The sequence below is a fragment of the Geotrypetes seraphini genome, chromosome 2 (genome assembly GCF_902459505.1).
Source record: "Geotrypetes seraphini chromosome 2, aGeoSer1.1, whole genome shotgun sequence".
NCBI classification, from domain to species: Eukaryota; Metazoa; Chordata; class Amphibia; order Gymnophiona; family Dermophiidae; genus Geotrypetes; species Geotrypetes seraphini.
In genome coordinates this window covers 5,356,952-5,380,198 of record NC_047085.1, presented here as the reverse complement: position 1 = coordinate 5,380,198, position 23,247 = coordinate 5,356,952, and the positions used below count along the sequence as shown (strand labels likewise).

The following is a 23,247-nucleotide window of genomic DNA, read 5'->3' as shown; positions in this document are numbered from 1 at the left end:
AATGGGACCCAGACCACGCAGGTCTGTTCTTTAATTTACATCCTTCATTTTCTAATTAGAGATCCTCTATTTTGATCCCACGCTTTTTTGAATTCAATCACCGTTTTTCTCTCCACCACTTTCCTCAGAAGGGCATTCCAGACATCTACCACCCTCTCCATGAAGAAGACTTGCAAATTGGCACGTAACGAAATAAGATATATTTAGACATTTTGAGATCATTGATTGAACTATATCCATATTATTCTCTTCTTGGTTGGACTGAGAACTTTTCATATTGTGATGTCGTAATGCCTCATTCCACTGGTGCCTAAGAGCCAACCTCATCAGTGATGTCACAATGACTCAATTGTCCTATACTCAGCTCATATAAGAATAGCCCACTATCCTGTCTCCAACTGTGACCAATCCAGGTTACAAGTACCTAGCAGAAATTCAAATAGTATGTGGGAGTGCTGAAAAGTTCTCAACCCAAGCAACCAACCTCATAAATGTTGTCACTGTATCTTATTTCCTTAAGTGCCAATTTGCAGAAATGAAATTCTATATTTTGACATTGTTTCAGATCATTGATTGAACCATATCCATGTCGTCCTCTTCTCAGTTGGGCTGAGAACTTTACCATGAGGACGTGGAGCACTTCTGCTCCTTGACACACTGCTCTCCTCACCGAATAAAATCCTCACAACCTAGCTGTTTATAGGTAAATTCTCTCACCAATGCTGTCTCAATGAAAAGGGGAATTCTGCTGTTTACTCAGAATGTGTTTGTGGGGGTGGGAGGCCAGGCAAGCAAATAAGGACAGCCCATAAGACGATCATGGAAAACTACAGGGGTTTATAGGGCCATAATACACAGTGCTTAAGATACAGATACAGAACACCACGATTAGCAAGGTAGACTTCATCAAAGCACTGCTTATCACTAGGGAGAGCTGGCATCAAATTTATCTACTTGTTGGGATTCTCCCACGTACTTCTGGGCTCTTTAATTGATGCAAGAGGACCTGGGTTATTATTGTTTGTCATATTCTAGCTGATTTCTTACATGTGATTCTTCTTTTTAGTTCAGAAAAGAAGACATGGAAACCCAACACCTAATCCATGGTCTTGAGCACCAAAGGCACAGTCGCTTACAGGCCCCCATCGCTCAGATGATCTACAACAGTGACAGAAAGTCTTGGATCACCTTAGACCGCAGTGGAAGAATCTACACCCATTCGTCTGATGGGAAGATCTTAGGCTACATCCAAGCTCCAGTCCCCATCACTGGGTTGCTCTTTACCTCTCGGACTACTCCATATGTGGCATGGAATCCAACTTACTTCATGATGCTTAACGCTCAGTTCAAGGTGATATTTACCATCAAAGCTCCCAAGGACATCAGCTGCTGTATCTCCAATGACAGATTGAACAAAGTGCTGACAGCCGGGGCTGGCAACCTGTGTCTGTGGCACTTTGGCTTCCACAACCTGCAATGCCTGAAAGTGATATCGGATGGCCTTTGTAGTACGGATGTTATCAGCCGTCTCTTCCTCAAGGAAAGTACTTGGGAGCTCCAGAGCTGTTATGCTGTTATTGGAAATGGGATGGCGCTGATTAGCCTCAGACATGGGAAGCTAGTACAACATATGAAGGACCTCCACCTGAGGTAAGACAACAAAGGGTAGGTGTAACTTACCTATGAAAAGCACGTACTCTGGGTTCTTGGACTGCCTACTGGGTTGCAGGTGGGGGGGACTCAACATGTTATCTGACAGGGATGCTAATACAGCTTGTCAGCTATTTGCTTCACTTATTTGTGCTCTCTCTCAGGCCCATCACTAGTATGGTGTATTCGAAAGTTGTAAGGCGCATCGCAACATCATCCCAGGATCGTTCTATTAAGATATGGAATGAGAGGTGGGAAATTGAAAACATCTTTGTAGGACACACTGGTAAGACCTGAAGAGGGCACGGAGCTCCAAGATGACAGTTTGGTGGGTTATAAAAAGTCCTGAAGAGGGTCTGATGCTGCACAGAGTAGAATGTGCAACAGTTTATAGAGCTGAGTAATGTTAGCAATAAAAATTTGTTTCTTTGATTTTCTAATTCACAAGAGACTCTTGTTCATTCACGTCATCCTGTATATTGTCATATGTACCAGCCACTGGCCCAGCATGGCGGAAGGGTCAAGGCTTCAGCTCTACTGTACAAAGATAGAGGAATTCTCAGCTGTAGTAGCCTTTCACTCCCTGTTTTTCCTAGGGTGAAATTCAGTTCAACATCAAATATTCAAATATAAAATAAAGAAGTAACTATTGAAAGGTTTCCAGATAGTTCTCAGTTCTGGTAGCTTTCAGAATCTCTTTTCTTGTCCAAAGAAGAACAGAAAAAGGACAGAATGATGTAAATAAGCACATATGCAAATTAATTCCAACATCCACTTCAGGCCTTTGCAGTTAATATCCTAATGGGACCAGTTCTCTTTGCTTCTTCACAGCAACAAGGCTACTCTGGTCCTTTAAAGACATTTGCACGGCAAGATTGCTAAAACTTTCCGTCTGGACATAGTTCTTACAAGTTCAAAAATATCCTTTAACCTTTTGGCTCATAAGTTGTCTGTCAACTGATTCAGCTCTGGAATTAATATTTTATACAGTGCTTAAACCCTACTTTGTCTGAAACACAGCTTGAAGAATCCTAAACAGCCCCTCCCCTCAGACTAGTCAAAAGAAAGAAACCACTCATGGATTATCCTTTACGTCATGACTGTTTTTGCACTTTAAAAAACCAAAAGAGAGAAGATAGTTCACCTCTTTGCATTCCATTCAAGCATCATTTTTTCAAACTCTCATCTCTTTCAGTTCACTCACCAAAGCTTCTATGGCTCCAGGGGAACTGACATCCTCCACTGTGAATGGATTCCTGTCCTCAATAGGCTAGGGGAAGGAGAGTGTACCTAGAAACAAAGAAATCTGATGGCAGATAAAGGCCAAATGGCCCATCCAGTTTGCCCATCTGCAACATCCACTATCTCCTCCTCTCTCTATTGGCTAAGGCTCTTAACATTTGCATCTCCTCTTCCTATTGGCTAAGGCTCTTTACACCTGCATTGTGAGGTCATAGAGCTTTATGGTTATAGAAATATGATGGCAGATAAAGGCCAAATGGCCCATCCGCAGCAACCAGTGGCGTACCTAGGGTATGTGGCACCCGGGGCCCATCATTTTTTGACACCCCTCCCCCTATGTAAAAAAATATTTTTTGTAATGACCATGAAACAGAATAAATGGTCAGAATAGAAACAGCAGTGAAAATTTTCTTTTATTGAACCTCATATATGTAACCATTAATCCAAACATAACATAAATTATGTCTGAATTGTCATGACATCAGAAGTACATATGGAGTAGTTGCAGGTGATGCTTGGGACAGTTCTGATTGTGTTAGTTCGGTTTTATGTGTTTTTTGAATAGAAGGGTTTTTATTTCTTTTGAAGGTTTTGCAGTCTGTGGTTGATATCAATTGGTTGTAGAGTTGGGGGTCGAGTGTTGCAGCTCGAATGGCTAGGAGGTTGTCGAACAGTTTTTTACTTTTGACGTTTTTGGTTGGAGGGTGTGTGAATGGTGCGTGAGTTCTCCTATGTCTGTTTGAGGTGGATTGAATTATTTAGCTGAAGAAATTAGTTACCCCCTCATCCCACACACATTAATTCTCTTCCATTTTTGTTCCCATTATAAAAAACACTGATAAGTTCCCAGAAAAAAAATACATTAAAATAAGAAGTGAAAACAAAGGCCCCTACAGATGAGAACATAACATAAGAAGAGCCTAACTGGGTCAGACCAATGGTCCATCATGCCCAGTAGCCCATTCTCATGGTAGCCAATCCAGGACACTAATACCTGGTCAAAACCCAAAGAGTGGCAACATTCCATGCTACCGATCCAGGGCAAGCAGACACTTCCCCCATGTCTTAATAACAGATTATGGACTTTTCCTCCAGGAATTTGTCCAAATCTTTCTTAAAACCAGCTACACTATCTGCTTTTACCATAACTTCTGGCCACTTCATTTTTAAGTTTAGATCTTTCCTTTCAAACAGAGACCTTGCTAACTTCACATGGACTTAGCTGTGCAGGAAATGTGAATCTCCTCATACACCCACCATATAGTGCAAAAATGTGCAAAGGTCTGTTTTTTTCTTTCGACCACTACATAGCCTAATGCCACACAAGCAGCGCTGTTACAAACATATTCTGTAGGTCAATGCTAAGGATAACAAAGTTTCCTTCTTTGGACCAGAAGGAGATAAACCACTGGAAGAGATCCCAAAACAACACCCAAAGACCCACTCAGTGTGTGAACCAGTTGAGTGGAGTGGACTAACTGGGGGGTGGAAATGGGCCCGGAGTTTGCTCAGCAGAATTTCCCAGACCACCTCTTCCTCTCAACACATTGACACGCTGCCACCATCACCACTAGGAACACCTCACTGGGTAGGCCAGCTATGCTATAAACTTTATAAAACACATTATTATATTTTCTTATAAAGCACACATTTTAACTGAACTCTCTGACATCCTCAGCCTTTCCATTCACAAAAATAGAAGGAAGAAAAGTTCCCATTTCCTGCTGTCTCAAGTCCCCGGCCTATACAATATTTTTTTTCTGCAGACCCTTCAAAAGTCTGAGCAAATCCTCGTTTCACTTGCATTATAAAGTACTGAGGATGCCATCTCTCCCCAATCCCAGGTCCTAAAGTCTAAGACAGTAGCGCAAACTAATGCTGCCAGATTCAGGAAAAATTTTTTTGATTCGATTCAGCCTATTGCAGGGGTGTCCAATGTCGGTCCTCGAGGGCCGCAATCCAGTCGGGTTTTCAGGATTTCCCCAATGAATATGCATTGAAAGCAGTGCATGCACACAGATCTCATGCATATTCATTGGGGAAATCCTGAAAACCTGACTGGATTGCGGCCCTCGAGGACCGACATTGGACACCCCTGGCCTATTGAATTGGTTTTTCAATTCGATTTTCCTGCCCAGTTGGGTGATTTTTTTCAAAACTCCTGGTGGGTTTTATAGCTTTTTCACCCCCTTTGGCTTCTCCTAACCACACTGGCGCTGTGGTGTAAATAAAATAAAGAAACAAAAAGGACTTTTCCTCTCTCTGTTAAATCCTAGCTCACGTTTGCAGTCCAACACCAGCTCTGGCAGGATACACATTTCAAATCTGACATATTATAATCACAAAACAGAAAATAAAATTAATTTTTCTACCTTTTGTTGTCTGGTTATATTTCAAATCTTGTTGGTCCAAGGCTCTGGTTTTCTTCTGATAACTTGCTTGCCAGGGTCTCCTTCTTTCTGCATGCTAACCATCCATCTGCCAACTCTGTCCTCCCTTTCCATTTCCCTTCCCTTCCCAGGAAGTCTGGTATCTTTCCTTTTTTTCATCTCCCTCCACAGATCCACCTTTTCTTAAATGCCCTTTCATCCGGCATCTCTCCCTCCTTCCCCACCACCCCAGAGTCCACCATCTCTCCCTTTCTTTTCCTAATTACCCTCCTATCCAGTATCTCTATCCCTCCTCCACACCTTCCCTTGTGTCCAATTTCTCTCCCTTTCTGTTCCTTCCCTCCCTAAATCCCATGGTCCATCATCTCTCTCCCTCTCCTCTATTTTCAGACCCATTATTTCTTTCCCCCCCCCAAAGTTTGGCATATGCACGTCTCTTTGAACACCCCCTTTCCTCCATGTACTTCTAAATCATGGTCCCCCCCAAAGGTCTGTCCCCCCTTAAAGGTCTGCCTTTCCCCCCTTGAAGGCCTGCCTGCCTTTCCCCCCTTGAAGGCCTGTCTCCCCCTTGAAGGCCTGCACCCCCCCTTGAAGGCCTGCTCTCCCTTGAAGGTCTGCACCCCCCCGAAGGCCTGTCCCCCCCTTGAAGGCCTGTCCCCCCCTTGAAGGCCTGCCTGCCTTTCCCCCCTTGAAGGCCTGCACCCCCTTGAAGGCCTGCACCCCCTTGAAGGTCTGCACCCCCCCAAAGGCCTACACCTCCCCCGAAGGCCTGCACCCCCCCGAAGGCCTGCCTGCCCCCCCTTGAAGGCCTGCACCCCTTGAAGGTCTGCACCCCCCCGAAGGCCTGTCCCCCCTTGAAGGCCTGCCTGCCTGCCTGTCTCCCCCTCCCCCTTGAAGGCCTGCCTGCCTGCCCCACCCTGAAGGCCTGATGCCCCGACCCACCCCGAAGGACCGCTTGCCCCCCTGGCCTCCCCGCACCACCTATGAAGCAGCCGCAGCAGGATCGCGAAGTCAGCGTCAGCGATCCCTGCGCTGCTTCCTGCGCCATGGTCCCGCCCCTCCTCTGATGTCAGAGGAGGGGCGGGATTGCAGCGCAGGAAGCAGCGCCTAAGCAGCGCAGGGATCGCTGACGCTGACTTCGCGATCCTGCTGCGGGCTGCTTCACAGGTGGTGCAGGAAGGTCAGTGGGCGAGCGGTCCTTCGGGGGTGGGGGGGACTGAACGGCAAGGCCGGGAGCACCCCCTTAGGGCTGGCACCCGGGGCGCACCGCCCCCCCTTGGTACGCCACTGGCAGCAACCATAATCTCTTTCTCTTTCTGAGAGATCCCACGTGCCTATCCCAGGCCCTTTTGAATTCAGACATAGTCTCTGTTTCCATCACCTCTTCTGGGAGACTGTTCCATGCATCTACCACCCTTTCTGTAAAAAAAGTATTTCCTTAGATTATTCCTGAGCCTATCCTTGACGTCTATTTGACAGTGCCCCTTCCCCAGCTCTTAAAGTGCTTAAGCTTCCTGGGTTTTTTTTTTTTTTTTTTTTCTTTTGTAGCTTTTTAGTTGACAGCTGCTTTTTATATCCTTGGCTGGTCCGTTGGTGAGGTCTCTTTACTGCTAGATGTTGTTCCCCTATCACAATATACAGTAATAAGGTCTGATATTAATATAATGGAAGTAAAGAAAAACAGATCTAGGAAAGATGAAGAGGTCATTTAGCCCCCACCTCCTTCGCCAACCTCCTGCACTCAAACCATGTTTCCCGAAACTGGTCTTACATAAAACCCCTGTGTTCAGTGCAAGCCCCATGGAGTGGAAAGTGGATACACAATCGAATCGGTTGATTGAGGGACCAAGGCCATAACCAGCTAATACCAGAAGGCTGAATAAGTAATTCAAACATTTAGGGCTCATAAAACAAAATAAAATCATCCCAAAAAATGGCATATGTGGCAAATGTACATGTTTCACACAACAAAAAATTTAAATTTTATAATTAAAAAAAGAATCTGCCCAAGTCTAATAGTCACTAAAAACAAATCATTCTCAAAGGAGGCATTTCAGGGGTGTGACCTGGGCAGCGTTACTTAATTAACATTTAATGACAATAATGGATAGCAAAATGACTTCCTTTGGATGGACAGAAAACATTATGAACTAGACCTGCCTTTAGACTAGTAGCGCAAGACCCCCTAATGGTGAAGTGATGCAATTACATTACAATGTAATTATTACAATTAACGGCCTCTTTTACAAAGCCGCACTAATGGCCCCGAAGCCCATAGAGGGCCGTTGTCGCGTGGCTTTGTAAAAGAGGCTGTAAATGTATGACATGCTATAATCACGGTCAGATGTTTCAATAGGTTTCTCCTTCAATTCACACCAACACAGAGGTTAAACATTTAAATATTTGTATTTATTTGTTTCAACTTAAATTTTAAAAAATCAACAACCAGTAACAATCGAAGGTGAAAGAAAACTGAATAGATATGTCCAACAATTTGACTAGGTGACTCTTTTAAAACCAGTGTTTGTCCCAAAGTTCAATAAAATACAAAAAGTGTATATGTGTTAAATACTGCTGAGTTGTTATCGTGCCACCTGTCTGGAACCAGCAGCTCCTCTGAAGATTCAGATGTTTGCTACTATCCTATCTGAAAAAAATGAAAGGAAGCAAAATCCTAACCTCCCTAGATGAATGCAGGCTAAAGTTAGTGTCTTCTTAGGCTAAGGCCACATATTTCTAACTAACTGCCCCTTTTACTAAGCCGTGATAGAGGTTTCTACCGCAGTCCAGACTTTGAAATGCTCAAAAGCTGCTCTGATTCTCATAGAATTCCTATGAGCGTTAGAGCAGTGTCGGAGCATTTAGCGCCCCGGGCCACAGTAGAAACCTCTACCGCAGCTTAGTAACAGTGACATAATTTTGCATAAGAATGGATAATTTATCCCTAAGCTAACCCTGCCAGGGAAAAAAATGCTTCAGATATGAAATCAGCTCACAGAGTTTCAACACACACATTTACACAATATCTGAACCACCTAAGCTTTATCTGTATATACAAGTATTTTTGATTCAGAAATAATGAAACTCCTCATTAATTATCTCACAGTCTCCTCACACTGAGCCTGCTAATCTCGTATTAAGAATACTGACTGGAAACTGTACTGTGCTATAGAACTTCTTAGAATTATAAAACAAGAGATCGCTTTTAAGGTTTTAGGGCCTTCTGTTCTCAGAAGAACATTTAGCTTTCAGAAATAGTTTCAGATTCTCCAAGCTTACACAACTATGTATACTGGTTAAGGTCTCAGCATGTTAGGAATGCACTCCAGCACTGTAGCAGAAAAAAACAGATGAATACTAAACTAAATTATAAGCAACATATTTTCTGTAAACACCCATAATATTAGTCAATCTGAGTTGAATCAGTGGTCTAACATAGTAAAGGGATTAAAATTATCTGTTTCCCAGCAACAGGATTCACAAAACATCAGTTTAAATTCTGAAACAAACTTTAAAAGTTCTTATCATGTTTCCTTTGAAATATATAAGAACATAAGAAATGCCATCACCGAATCAGACCCTTGGTCCATCAAGTCTGGTGACCCGCACACGCGGAGGCCCAACTAGGTGTTTCCAGATGAGACCTTGATTACCTGTATCCCTCAATGTGATTTGCAAGAAGGTGTGCATCCAACTTGCCCTTGAGTCCCATAATGGAGGTCTCCATCACAACCTCCTCCGGGAGAGCGTTCCAAGTATCCACCACTCGTTGTGTGAAACAGAACTTCCTGACATTTGTCCTGGGCCTGTCGCCTTTCAACTTCAGTCCATGACCTCTCGTCCGAGTCACATTTGACAACGCGAATAACGATGCTTCTTGCTGGATTTTGTCAAATCCTTTTAGTATTTTGAATGTCTCTATCGTATCCCCACGTAGTCTTCTCTTCTCAAGGGTGAACAAGCTCAGTTTTCTTAGGCGTTCTTTGTAGCTCAAGTTTCCCATACCTTTTACTAACTTCGTGGCTCGCCTCTGCACCCTCTCCAGCAGGGTTATATCCTTCTTTAGGTAGGGAGACCAGTGTTGGATACAATATTCCAGGTGTGGCCTGACCATTGCTCTGTAAAGCGGCATTATGACTTTAGCCGATCTACTTGTGATTCCCTTCTTTATCATGCCCAACATCCTATTTGCCTTCTTTGCAGCCCCTACGCATTGTGCTGACGGTTTCAGGGTCCGGTCTAGCAATACCCCCAGGTCCTTTTCCTGTTCACTCTTGCCCAATGTCGCACCTAACATTTTATATTCATGTTTCTTGTTTTTCGTGCCTAGGTGCATCACTTTGCATTTTTCTATATTGAACTTCATCTGCCACTTTTCCGCCCATTTCTCTAGTTGGTTCAAATCCTTCTGGAGTTCTTCACTGTCCATTTGTGATCCAACTGACCGACATAGCTTCGTGTCATCTGCGAACTTAATTATATTACTCGTTGTTTCCTCTTCCAGGTCATTTATGAATATATTGAATAAGATTGGCCCAAGGACCGAGCCCTGGGGCACACCGCTTGTCACCTTTTCCCAGTCCGAGAACTTCCCATTTATGCTTACCCTCTGCAGTCTGCTCTCCAGCCAATTGGCTATCCATCTTAGTATATCCCCTTCAATTCCATGGCTTTGTAGTTTCCTCAGGAGCCTAGCATGTGTTGTGGAACCTTGTCGTACGCCTTCTGGAAGTCCACGTATATTATATCCACCGGGTCTCCGCTATCGATTTGTTTGTTCACCTTCTCAAAAAATTGAAGTAAATTCGTCAGACATGACTTCCCCTTCCTGAAGCCGTGTTGACTGTCTCTCATCAGGTCATGATTTTCCAGGTGCTGCACTATGCTGTCCTTGATTAGTGCTTCAATCATCTTTCCAGGAACCGATGTAAGACTCACAGGTCTATAGTTGCCTGGATCTCCTCTTGATCCTTTTTTGTAGATTGGAATGACATTCGCTATCTTCCAGTCGTCTGGTATTCGCCCGGTTCTAATTGACAAATTAGCTAGGGATTGTAAGAGCTCTCTGATTTCTACTTTAAGTTCTTTTAGTACTCTCGGGTGAATTCAGTCCGGTTCAGGGGACTTGTCACTTTTCAGTCTATCGATCTGATTGTATATCATGTCCAGGTCCACTTTTACTGCGGTGAGTCTATCCTTGATTTCCCCCTTGAATATTTTCCCTGGTTTGGGCATTGATGCAGTATCCTCCTTGGTAAAGACAGACGCGAAGAATGAATTTAGCCTATCGGCAATCTTTTTGTCTTCCTTGATGCACCCTTTTCCTCCCTGATCATCGAGAGGGCCTACTGCCTCCTTTGCTGATTTTTTCCCTTTTATATATCTGAAAAAGGGCTTGAAGTTTTTAGCTTCTTGCGCTATCTTTTCCTCATAAACCTTTTTAGCGTCTCTTACCTCCTTGTGACACTTCTTCTGGTCGGCCTTGTGACTGTTCCAGGCCTCCGTTGTTCGTTCGCATTTCCATTTTTTAAACGAGTTCCTCTTTTCCCTTACCGCATCCTTCACCCCTTTAGTTAGCCAATCTGGTTCTCCCTTGTTCGTTTTTTTCCCCTTCCTTTGGCTATCCGTGGAATATAGAGATTTTGTGCTTCGGTGATGGTAGTTTTTAGTAGGGACCATGCTTGGTCGACAGTTTTGATTTCGGCTGTCCTTTTCTTGAGCCGCTTTTTAATCATGGTTTTCATGCTGTCGTAATTCCCTTTTCTAAAGTTAAATGTTGTGGTTTGAGTCTTGGTTCTTTTCCCCTTTCTGATGCCGATTTTAAAATTGATCATGTTGTGATTGCTCGTCCTTAGCGGGACCGTGACTTCCACGTCTGTTGTTTTCCCAGTTATGCCATTTAGGACCAAGTCCAAGGTTGTGGTTCCTCTTGTCAGTTCTCCCACCATTTGTTCTAGGAAGCAGTCACCTATTAATTCCAGGAACTTTATTTCCCTGCCGCAGTTTGAGGTTCCCAGGTTCCAGTTTATCCCTGGAAAGTTGAAGTCTCCCATGATTGTTACGTTACCTGTTCTACATTCACAGTTGATTTCCTCTTTCATTGCTGCGTCTGCTTCCTCCGTCTGTGCTGGGGGTCGATAATAGAGGCCAATTTTTGTGTCTGCTCCGATCTGGTTAGGGATCCTTAGTCAGAGGTACTCCAGTTTTTCTTTTCCGTCTATCATCCCTTCTCTGCTAGACTGTACTCCTTCTTGAACATACAGGGCAATCCCTCCCCCTCTGTTCCCTGTTCTATCTCTTCTGTATAGTTTGTATCCCTGCAGTGCTGTGTCCCATTCATTTTCTTCATTCCACCAAGTTTCGGTTATTCCAATGATATCTAGTTCTTCTCGTCTTGCTAGTGCTTCCAGTTCCCCCATTTCTATAGTATCTGCTTCTTCCCCAGAATGTCGTCCAGTTGCGCACGAAGTCGAGTCCTTCCTCGTCGCACCATCTTCTCATCCAGGCGTTCATCCTGTCTCTTTCCATCTGCTCTCGGCACCGGGAGGATTTCGGAGAAGGCCACTTTCACCTTCAAACTTGATTTAGAAATCTCAATAAATCATGAGAACTAACAGGTTTCGGATAAGCTCTTGACCCGCAACTCATACAAACTCAGATGCATCCTCCTTCACACCTCAGCTCAACAACCCATAAGCAGGTTTAATTTTCAGCATTTCTCATGAAATCAAACATTTACAGAAAATATTATTTCAAAAATATTCACACACACAAACTCCAGAGCTGACATAGAAATTTTCACTCAGCAGCTACACACCATTTCCTCATCAGTTCCTTGTACTGCCTTAAACTCTCTGCTCTCCAGTTCACAGTAACAGTCCTGGGGCTTTTAATGAACATAAGAATAGCCTTATTGGGTCAGACCAATGGTCCATCAAGTCCAGTAGCCCGTTCTCACAGTGGCCAATCCAGGTCACTAGTACCTGGCCAAAACCCAAGCTGTAGCAATATTCCATGCTACCGATACAGGGCAAGCAGTGGCTTTCCCTGTGTCTTTCTCAATAACAGACTATGGACTTTTCCTGCAGTAACTTGTCGAAACCTTTCTTAAAACCAGCTACACTATCCGCTCTTAGCACATCCTCTGGCAACGCATTCCAGAGCTTAAGTATTCTCTGAGTGAAAATAGTTTCCTCCAATTGGTTTTAAAAGTATTTCCCTGTAACTTCATTGAGTGTCCCCTAGTCTGTAATTTTTGACAGAGTGAAAAATCGATCCACTTGTACCCGTTTTACTCCACTCAGGATTTTGTAGACTTCAATCCTATCTCCCCTCAGCCGTCTCTTTTCCAAGCTGAAGAGCCCTAACCGTTTTACTCTTTCCTCATACGAGAGGAGTTCCATCCCCTTTACCATCTTGGTTGCTCTTCTTTGAACCTTTTCTAGCGCCACTATATCTTTCTTGAGATAAGGAGACCAGAATTGAACGCAATACTCCAGATGAGGTCGCACCATGGAACGATACAGTGGCATTATAATAGTCTTGTTAACCATGAGACAGCTAGTTAGTGCAGCTTCCCCCAAGCTTCCTGCCTCTCTGTGATCTCCCTGCAGCTCCCAGGCTCTGTGCATGGCCCAGCCTCTCAGCAGCTCTGAACATTTCCCTCCCGACTCTCCCCTGTAAGTGCTTTAAAGTATTATTTTTTTTCTTCCTGTTGCAGTATACCACATGATTTCTATCCCCCTCTCAGATTTATGAACTAATTTGTGAACAGTAGGTGTAGCCATGAGTGAGCCTGGATGGGCAGTGAAGAGGCTCAGATCCATCCATTAGCAGTGCACCCCAGCTATGGCTGGCAGAGATCCTCAAGTCTCACTAGCTAAAGACCTTAGTATTCTTCCAATGGCCTTTTTTAAAGCTCACTGTCGGGCTAACTTTCCTCTGCTATCTGGCATCTCTTCCTCTTGCTTTCCCTCCCCACAGTCCAGTATCTCTCTCTTTCCCTCCTCCCCATCAGTGATTCAGCATCTCAAACCCCCCTCTCCCCACCACCCCCAGTGTACCTCTTAAAACTGTTAATTTGTGGAAGTTGCTGGCAGTGAGCAGCGATTCACACATGCTGCTTGTGGCTGGTCTCAGAACCTTCCCTCTGATGCAACTTCCTGTTTTCATTTATGTAGAATCGTGATGGGGAGGGAAGACGAGAGACAACAGGAGATGCTGGATTGTTGGTGGGTTGTAGGAGAAGGGAGGAGAGGGAGAAAAATATTTGTCTACCCCAAATTAGTCATCCGGCTATGCCACTGGTTGTGAATCACTTCCTTCCCTTTCCGACTTTCCATACCTTTTCTTAATCTCCTGTTACTCCTTTCTCTCGTCCCCTCTCAATGTTGGGTTTCAGCTGGATTCTAACAGACTTTGGGACATCTCTCCAGAAAATATTTGTATTCTAATGCTCTTCTCTGAACACTGAATTGGAGTTTGTTATTGATGCTTGGAATTTTTACCAAGGCGAATGCTATAGAGTGTGAAAGCCTGCCCAAAGCTTGAGTACCTCTAGTTGAAGGAAATAGTAATTTAAATTTATGAATTCCTCTACTTGAAAAAGGTTGTTGAGAGTTAAAAGAAAGAGTGAGCAATGGGAAAAAAAAATCCCATAGAAACTTTTAAATACAACACTAGCACATTTGAACTGAACCCTCCAATATACCGGGAGCCAATGCAATGTTCTCAGTCATGGAGTAACGTGATCATATCTGCTCTTTCCAAAAATCAATTTAGCAGCCGTAATCTCTTTAAATTACATTTACTTAAACTGATGTACATTTTAAATAAATTGGGTACAGTTTAAGATTTTGAAAATAATCCATCAAGGGATATATGACTATCTGACCAAATGCTTGAAAATATATAAATGTAGTAGAGTTTTGAGATCGGAATCTAGGATGCTGTTAGATGCAAGAATGAGAGGCGAAATTAGCTACGTCTCCACTAGAAAATCTCATTCTTCAATTGTGGGTCTGTCTGGAGCAATCCGTATTTGTAACAATGTATCATTATTTCGAAAATTACTTAAGGCACATTTTATTGTCTTAGCTTTTAGCTGTCTCTCTTGTGTCCAATAAAATTTTAGAAGATGATTACAATTTTTGTTGAACAATATAAACAAGAACATAAGAATTGCCACTCCTGGGTCAGACCAGTGGTCCATCATGCACAGCAGTCAAAGACCAGTGCCCTATTTGAGTCTAGCTTTACTTGCGTATGTTCTGTTCCAGTAGGAACTTATCCAACCTTGTCTTGAATCCCAGAAGGGTGCTTTCCCCCTATAACAACCTCTGGGAGAGCGTTCCAGACCTCCACCATTCTCTGAGTGATGAAAAACTTCCTTACATTTGTACGGAATCTTTTCCCTTCTAACTTTAGCGAGTTCCCTCTCATTCTCTTCACCATGGAGAGGGTGAACAATCTCTCTTTCTCTACTAAGTCGATTCCCTTCAATATCTTGAATGTTTCAATCATGTCCCCTCTCAGTCTCCTCTTTTCAAGGAGAAGAGGCCCAGTTTCTCTAATCTCTCACTGTACAACAACTCTCCCAGTCCCTTAACCATATTTGTCGCTCTTCTCTGGACCCTTTCGAATAGTACTATGTCCTTTTTCATGTACGGCGACCAGTGTTGGATGCAATATTCCAGGTGGGGGGCATACCATGGCCCGGTATAACGACATGATAACCTTTTCAGATTTGTTTTGTGATCCCCTTCTTAATCATTCCTAGCATTCTGTTTGCCCTTTTCGCCACCGCCGCACATTGCACAGACGGTTTCATTGACTTGTCTACAAGTATTCCCAAGTCTCTTTCCTGGGGGCTCTTATTTATTTATTTATTCAATTGTTTATACCGTTCTCCCAAGGGAGTTCAGAAAAGTTTACATTAATTTATTCAGGTACTCAGGCATTTTTCCCTGTCTGTCCCGGCAGGCTCGAAATGGGGGGATTCAGTGACTTGCCCAGGGTCACAAGGAGCAGTGTGGGTTTGAACCCACAACCCCAGGGTGCTGAGGCTGTAGCTTTAACCACTGCGCCACACACTCTTTCCGAGTATAGCTCTGGACATCCTGTATTCGTGCATATGATTTTTGTTACTGACATGCATCACCTTGCACTTATCCACGTTGAACCTCATTTGCTATTTCGAGGCCTAGTCCTCGATGTTTTTTTTACCATTTTACTATGTAAGTTTTGTAATGTGATGTAAAATGTATTGTAAACTTCAACCTTTACTGTTTAGTATGTTTACTTGTAAGCTGCTTAGGTGATAAGTGGACAATAAATTCTTTAAATAAATAAATAAATACTGCATAAGCCTCTTAGCTTGTAAATCACTTGAACCTGTACTGGATAAGTGCAATTCACAAATTCTGATTACGGTAGATTAGTTGAATATTGTCTTAGTGATGTAGACTTTCAGAAGATGTATTTCTTTACATAATTTTCTTCTTTTTTTATTGTATTGTATAAATGTGATATAATTTCAATTAAAAAGAATGATATAACTATGCTCTCCTTGTATATGTCCAGGGTCTGTGATGGCTATAGCCCTGAATGCTTCGGGGTTCCTGCTTTTCTCGGCCTCCCATGACTGCACGATTCGCACGTGGAATCTGGAAACAAATGACGTGGTGGATGAAACCTCGGTCGGAACACGTGTAGACGGCTTGGAAACCCATTGGCAAGCAAATTCCATTGTCTCGTACTCAGGCCATGAAATAGACCATTGGTGCATTCAGCACATCTACGAGCTCTTCACCATTTTGGGGACTCCAGTGACACACATGAGCATGGTGAACTTGACTGAACAAGGCTCCTTCCCCTGCAGGGTGGTGTGTATCTGTGAAGATTCTGCGGTGCGTCTGATTGGGCCTGAGACTGGGGAGATTCTCTGCACTTTTCTTTTGGAGAGATCGACCCGGGTGGTTGCGGTAGAGTACTGTCTTCCTATAGAAACTCTCTATGTAGTGACAGAAGAAGGAGATCTCCTGAGGGTAAATGCTGCAGTGAACCCTATGAGACTTGTTAAATGCAAGGATGCAGAGAGTGCTTCCTCCCGAGCCGTCTGCCTCAGTTTTTACCATTTTATGATGGACAGCCCTGCCGCTTGGTCACAGTGGAAAAAGGTGGTGAATGAAGAAGGAATAAAGATGCCGAAGTCCCGAGCACACCTGCTGAAATTGCTGGAGGAAAAGAATAGGTGGGTACATTGAACAGTTCAGCTCAAATTCTAGTCGATTGAATGCCTATCACAGATTCTAAGTGTTGTACATAAAAAAGGATGTCATTTAAAAACAAAATTTATATAAAAAACAAATGACATGGAAAGGGAAACACGAGAGGATAGGTGTCAAAGAGAGCAGTTGTCTCTTGTTCCCTTGGACTTTCAAGCTTAGTTAGAACCAGTCTTTGCTCAGATACAGCAGCAGAATTCATTCACAACTTTTTGTTTCTCCTCTTCAGTCTGGCCCAATAGAACCCAAAACGTGTGCTAAGAAATACTTATGCTACAACGCAAGGATCCACCAATGATGCTCTCTCGGGCTTCCGCGGCTGGCATCACGCTTGTTGCAGTTTTCCGGGTTTCACCGCATCTGGTCAGGCAGAACCAACATTTCAGCCATCATGCTGTGGAAATTTGTATTTGGGTGGAAAACTGTCGGGGAAAATTTTGGAAGGAGAACCTAGAAAACAGCAACAAGCAATGACGCCAGCTGTGAAAGCTTAAGAGAGCAAATAACCCAGCTTCATTGCGAGAACTTCTTTAGACTCACCAGAGAATTTTCCATTCTATGGGAAAAAGAGACCAATGGATGTTCCCACCAAAATTCAAATTGTTGACCAACAGATTTTCCTGCCTCATTCCCCTCCACCCCCCTAGTCCATCATTTCTATCTCTCCTCTCCTCAGGTTTATCACTTTGCTCTCTTTCTTTTTTTTCCCTCCTCCTTTCCAGTAGGTTTTTTTTTTTTTAATTTCCCCGCTCCCTAATCAAGACTTTTCCTCTTTCTTCCTTTCCCCCTTTGTCCTTATTAGAGGTATGGTAGCATCGTGCTTCCAAAACAGTTAGAACGCCTTTGGAAACATACATGTAGGGAGGGACAGATGTTTTGGAAAGCCTCAGTAGAATTCTTTTAACAGATGCTACGAGGGTCACAGTGCTTGGAAGTACAAAGGGGCCTTGGGTTTTGGATTAAATATGAAACTTGTTATGAAATAGCCCACCAGCTGAGATAGTGAAGGCCAACACTGTAACAGAACTAAAACATGCTTGAGACAAATATAGAGGACAGTGGTAGGAATTGGGTTATTAGATGTCCAGATTTAACCGGACATGACCTCTTTTTAGAGGGCTTGTCCGGGCATATGGACAGTTTCTCAAAACTTGGCACTTTGTCTGAGTTTTGAACAGCTTCCAGCTTGGGACCATGGCTCTGAGCACGAGAACAGGTCTGGGTGGAACTGGGTGGGCCTGGAGGTAGGAACAGAGTTGAAAGGTTAACATTTGTAGGGTATAGTAGAGGCCTGTGTGTAGTTGACACTTCCAGTAGAGCATGAATCTTCCATCAATGGCACACTGGTAAACACCTAGGCTGAGACTTGATTGTCCAGCCCTCTAAGAGTGTCTTAAAGTTTTTGTGCTAATTTCCCTGGTAGTTTGTTACTTTTTCAGATGCAGTAGAGGGCTTTGCCTCCCCCCTCCCAGAAGTGTTACTGTTTCCATGCAGTAGAGGGCTAATCTCCCCAGTAGCAACGACATAGCCAGACGGACAATTTTGGGTGGTCCTGAGCCCAAAATGGGCATCTCTCTCTCTTTCCCTTTTTCTCACCCCCCCCCCCCCCCCAGGAAGTGTGTCACTGTTGCAAGCGGAACTGCCACTGGAGCTTGGCCCAGACACAGTGGCAAGCTCATCCTTGGCCTGTGCTGCATCTGTGAGTGCCAGGCGTGGGAGAGACTGGGTGGGCCTGAGCCAAGATTGGGCAGGCAGGGCCCGCCCGTAGCTACACCCCTGCCCAGTAGTGTGTTCCTCGTTAAGTGCAGGGGGAACCAAAGCAGTTTACATATTACAAGTATCTAGTGGTCCTTATTTTGTATCTGGTGCCTTGTCCAGAGTCACATGGAGCTGCAGTAGGAATCAAACCCACTTCGTCATTAACCACTAGGCTCCTCCTCCACTGGGGGGTAGGGGGACATCGCTGGTGGCAGGAGGGAATGGGCATCCCTCCTGCCGATCTTTGATTTGGGCTCTTTTTTATTATTATTCTGCGCATGTGTCAATCGCTATCACCAGCGACTCGTCCCATGCAAATTTAGTGACCCTTCTCAACACAGTTATTATGGGAGACTTCAACTACCCTGGGATAGACTGGAGTCTCGGAAGCTCAAGAGGCGCCAGGGAGGCAGACTTTCTGGAGGCTGTACAAGATTGCTTCATGGAGCAGCTTGTTAGAGAACCGACGAGAGGAAATGCCACTCTGGATCTAATCCTAAATGGGCTAAGGGGACCTGCAAAGGAAGTGGAAGTAGTGGGACCGTTGGGAAACAGCGATCATAATATGATCAAGTTCAAGGTGGAAATAGGAGTACTGAAAGGAAAGAGAACCATAGCGACAACTTTTAACTTCAGGAAGGGAAACTACGAAGCAATGAGAGGAATGGTAAAGAAGAAACTTAGGAACACTTCCAAAACATGGCATACGGTAGAACATGCCTGGTCCTTTTTCAAGAATACAGTGAGCGAGGCGCAAAATCTGTATATCCCCAAATTCAGAAAAGGATGCAACAAGAGTCGAACAAAAGACCCGGCGTGGATAACTAAAATAGTGAAGGAAGCGATAGGCAATAAGAAAAACTCATTCAGAAAATGGAAAAGGGACAAAACTGAGGTAAACTGGAGAGAGCACAGGAAGTATCAAAAAGAATGTCACCGTGTGGTTCGAAAAGCCAAAATAGAGTATGAAGAGAGACTAGCCAGGGAAGCACGAAATTTCAAGCCGTTTTTTAGATATATTAAAGGGAAACAGCCGGCTAGGGAGGAGGTGGGACCGCTGGACGACGGAGACCGGAAGGGGGCGGTGAAGGAAGAGAAAGAGGTCGCAGAAAGACTTAACATGTTCTTTTCGTCGGTATTTACAAGCGAAGACACAACCAACATACCGAAACCTGAACAAATCTTCAAGGGAAATCAAGCACAAAAGTTAACAACCATGGAAGTGAGCCTTGATGAGGTGCGCAGGCAGATAGAAAAACTAAAAACTGACAAATCGCCGGGTCCGGATGGAATCCATCCAAGGGTTCTGAAGGAACTAAAGGAGGAAATAGCGGAACTACTGCAGCAAATTTGCAACCTATCTCTGAAAACAGGTGTGATTCCGGAGGATTGGAAGATAGCCAACGTTACGCCCATCTTTAAAAAGGGATCAAGAGGGGACCCAGGAAACTACAGACTGATGAGTCTGACCTCGGTACCGGGGAAAATGGCGGAAGCACTGATAAAAGAAAACATCGATGAACATTTTGAAAGAAACGAACTTCTGAAAACCAGCCAACATGGTTTCTGCAGGGGAAGATCGTGCCTGACTAACTTACTGCACTTCTTCGAAGGAATTAACAAACAGATGGACAGAGGAGACCCCATAGACATCATATACCTAGATTTCCAGAAAGCCTTTGACAAGGTGCCTCATGAACGTCTACTCCGGAAACTGAAGAACCAAGGGGTGGACGGAGATGTGCATAGATGGATCAGAAACTGGTTAGAAGGTAGGAAACAGAGGGTAGGGGTGAAGGGCCACTACTCAGACTGGAGAAAGGTCACGAGTGGTGTTCCGCAGGGCTCGGTGCTCGGGCCGCTGCTTTTTAACATATTCATAAATGATCTAGAAACAGGGACGAAGTGTGAGATAATAAAATTTGCAGACGACACCAAACTATTTAGTGGAGCTCGGACAAAGGAGGACGGCGAAGAATTGCAAAGGGACTTGGACAAACTAGGGGAATGGGCAGAGAGATGGCAGATGAAATTCAATGTTGAGAAGTGTAAAGTATTGCAAGTGGGAAGCAAAAACCCGAGGTATACTTATGCGATGGGAGGGATGTTTTTGAATGAGAGTACCCAAGAAAGGGACTTGGGGGTGATGGTGGACATGACAATGAAGCCGACAGCACAGTGCGCAGCTGCCGCTAAGAGAGCGAATAGAATGCTAGGTATAATCAAGAAAGGTATTACAACCAGAACGAAAGAAGTTATCCTGCCGCTGTATCGGGCAATGGTGCGTCCACATCTTGAGTACTGCGTCCAGTATTGGTCTCCGTACCTTAAGAAGGATATGGCATTGCTCGAGAGAGTTCAGAGGAGAGCGACAAGACTGATTAAGGGGATGGAAAGCCTTTCATACGCTGAGAGATTGGAGAAACTGGGTCTCTTTTCCCTGGAAAAGAGAAGATTAAGAGGGGATATGATAGAGACTTACAAGATCATGAAGGGCATAGAGAGAGTAGAGAGGGACAGATTCTTCAAACTTTCAGAACATAAAAAAACAAGAGGGCATTCGGAAAAATTGAAAGGGGACAGATTCAAAACAAATGCTAGGAAGTTCTTCTTTACCCAACGTGTGGTGGACACCTGGAATACAATTCCAGAAGACGATATAGGGCAGAGTACGGTACTGGGGTTCAAGAAAGGATTGGACAAATTCCTGCTGGAAAAGGGGATAGGGGGGTATAGATAGAAATTTACTGCACAGGTCCTGGACCTGTTGGGCCGCTGCGTGAGCGGACTGCTGGGCGCGATGGACCTCAGGTCTGACCCAGCGGAGGCATTTCTTATGTTCTTATGTAACTCTTCAATTACCTCATTTGCAAGGGCAGGTTTTAGAGAATGACTCGTCTTTTTCAAATCATTATATTTATGGTTGCGATAGCGGCCCATTGGATTTTGCCTTGTTAAAACAGGTTAATGGATCAACTCCTGGGTGGATGTGTTATTAGCAGCTTAAGTCCTTTCCCCATCTCTATGGTGCTAGCAATATCTCTCTTTTCCCTCTGGCTGAGGAGCAGAATCCCGTCTCCTGTGACCAGACCCTTCTGCTTAGGGCATGTGGCACCTCAGTGGGAGAGCTCAAGATCAGACTGCTGTTTCTTTCCTCCTTCCTTCTCCCTTCTCCCTTAGAGCCTAAAGGAAGAAGCTAAAGCTCCAGTGGGTTCCTGGTCAGGCTTCTCCACTAGCTGCTGGTTTGGGGGCAAGACCTGGCTTCTAAAACATGATTATTTTAAGTTTTAGTTAATTTGTTGTTTCTACTTCATTTACAATGAAAAGATGGATTAGGATTATTCTTAACTGATGTTTTCAATCTATGTGGCTTTTTAGGTTTTATAAAAATGTGGTGGGTAGGTTATATGGTTGGGCTCATTCTTTCTGGTTTAATAGAACAGGGTTCTGGTTAGAGAATGACATGGGGACAAATTTTCCCCTGTCCCTATGGGAACTCATTGTCCCATCCCGTCCCTGCGAGTTCATATCCTGTCCCTTCCCCATTCCTGCAAGCTCTGTCTTCATCTGCACCAGCCTCAAACCCTTTAAAATCACAAATGTTCGTAGCTTCTGCAATTAAGGCAGAGGAGTGGGGTAGGGACAGCGATAAAACTCGCGGGGACAGGGACAAATTTGTCCCCGTGCCATTCTCTAGTTCTGGTCTCTCGTAATCCTACTGCTTCTGTGAGCTGCTTCCTGACATTTAAATTGTATTTATTATGCTGAAAATAAAATAAATATTTATGTGATTATATTTTGTAAATGTAATCCCTCACGGGTACATTGCGGTTCCAGGGTCTTGCCGTCATGTTTTCACAGAGGGAAAAGCCATAGCAAAACAGGTGCTTCAAGAAGCATTCTTTTGCATTGTGCTGTGTATTTCATTTGATTCTTGTGATTTGTGGGTCTTCCATCTCAGGTACTTGCTGTTCATTGGTCAAGAGAACGGGACAGTTAGTATGGTGGATGGTTACACTGGATATGCACAATATCAGCTGGAGGATTGCCATAATGGCAGAGTGACTGCTCTCGTATCCAACCCCAAGAGCACTTCTATCATCTCAACGGGTGAGTTGTGACTTCCAGACTCTCGAGAGTGGCTTTACCTCCGTGGGAACCAGGAAAGGTGCAGAGCCCTAGAAACACCATAGCAAGCTCCAAATTCAGCCCTAGGGTGTCTCATTGAAAGCCGTACAATAGGTGTCTGCAGCCTGTAACTTCTAATCACATATGGTCCTTTGGAGACTTAATGGGGCTCCACAATATAGAGTAAAAAGCTTTGGAAAGGGGCACCCCAACAAAATGGCATGCCACCCAATCTTATCCACCCTCCTCCCAGAGAGCCAGCATCTTTCCCTCTTCCTTTCCCCCTGAAAGTCCTCCAGAAGTGTTCTCTGTGCCACGTCTCACCTACTCTGATGCAATTTCCTGTTTCCACTTAGGTGAGACATGGCACAGGGAACAGTACTCAAGCCAGCCAGCAATAGTCTACTTGAAAGGCTGGCACTGCTGTAATGTACCAAATGATTGGAAAATGGGGGAGGGGGGAGCAGGAGCAGGAGGAAAGGAATAGAGAGGAGGTGCCAGATGCACTGGGGTAGCAGGGAAGAGAAAGATGCCGAACTTAGAAATATAAAAACATAGAAAAATGACGGCAGTAAAGGATCATAGCCCAACAAGTCTGCCCACTCTACTGACCCACCCCCCTAATTCTACCCTCCTAGAGATCCCTACCCTAATGACCCATCCCTTAACGCATCCCTCCCCTAATGACCCATCCCCTTAACCCTGCCCTCTTACAGATCCCACATGGGCATCCCATTTACGCTTAAAATCAGGAACGCCGCTGGCCTCGATTACCTGCACCGGAAGTTCATTCC

The 23,247-nt window shown here is 44.3% G+C and overlaps 1 protein-coding gene across 4 annotated transcripts in view; it reads left to right on the top strand.

Annotated features, from left to right (window-relative positions):
* The window catches only part of WDR97 (WD repeat domain 97), a 197,391-nt gene that overhangs the window by 33,337 nt on the left and 140,807 nt on the right, over positions 1 to 23,247 (top strand). For all 4 annotated transcript variants that reach the window (XM_033934237.1, XM_033934239.1, XM_033934238.1 and 1 more), the window contains exons 4-7: positions 1,067 to 1,650; positions 1,815 to 1,936; positions 15,864 to 16,533; positions 22,287 to 22,435. In XM_033934237.1, the coding sequence (XP_033790128.1) occupies positions 1,067 to 1,650; positions 1,815 to 1,936; positions 15,864 to 16,533; positions 22,287 to 22,435 (1,525 nt within the window). The remainder of the gene's footprint in view (positions 1 to 1,066; positions 1,651 to 1,814; positions 1,937 to 15,863; positions 16,534 to 22,286; positions 22,436 to 23,247) is intronic.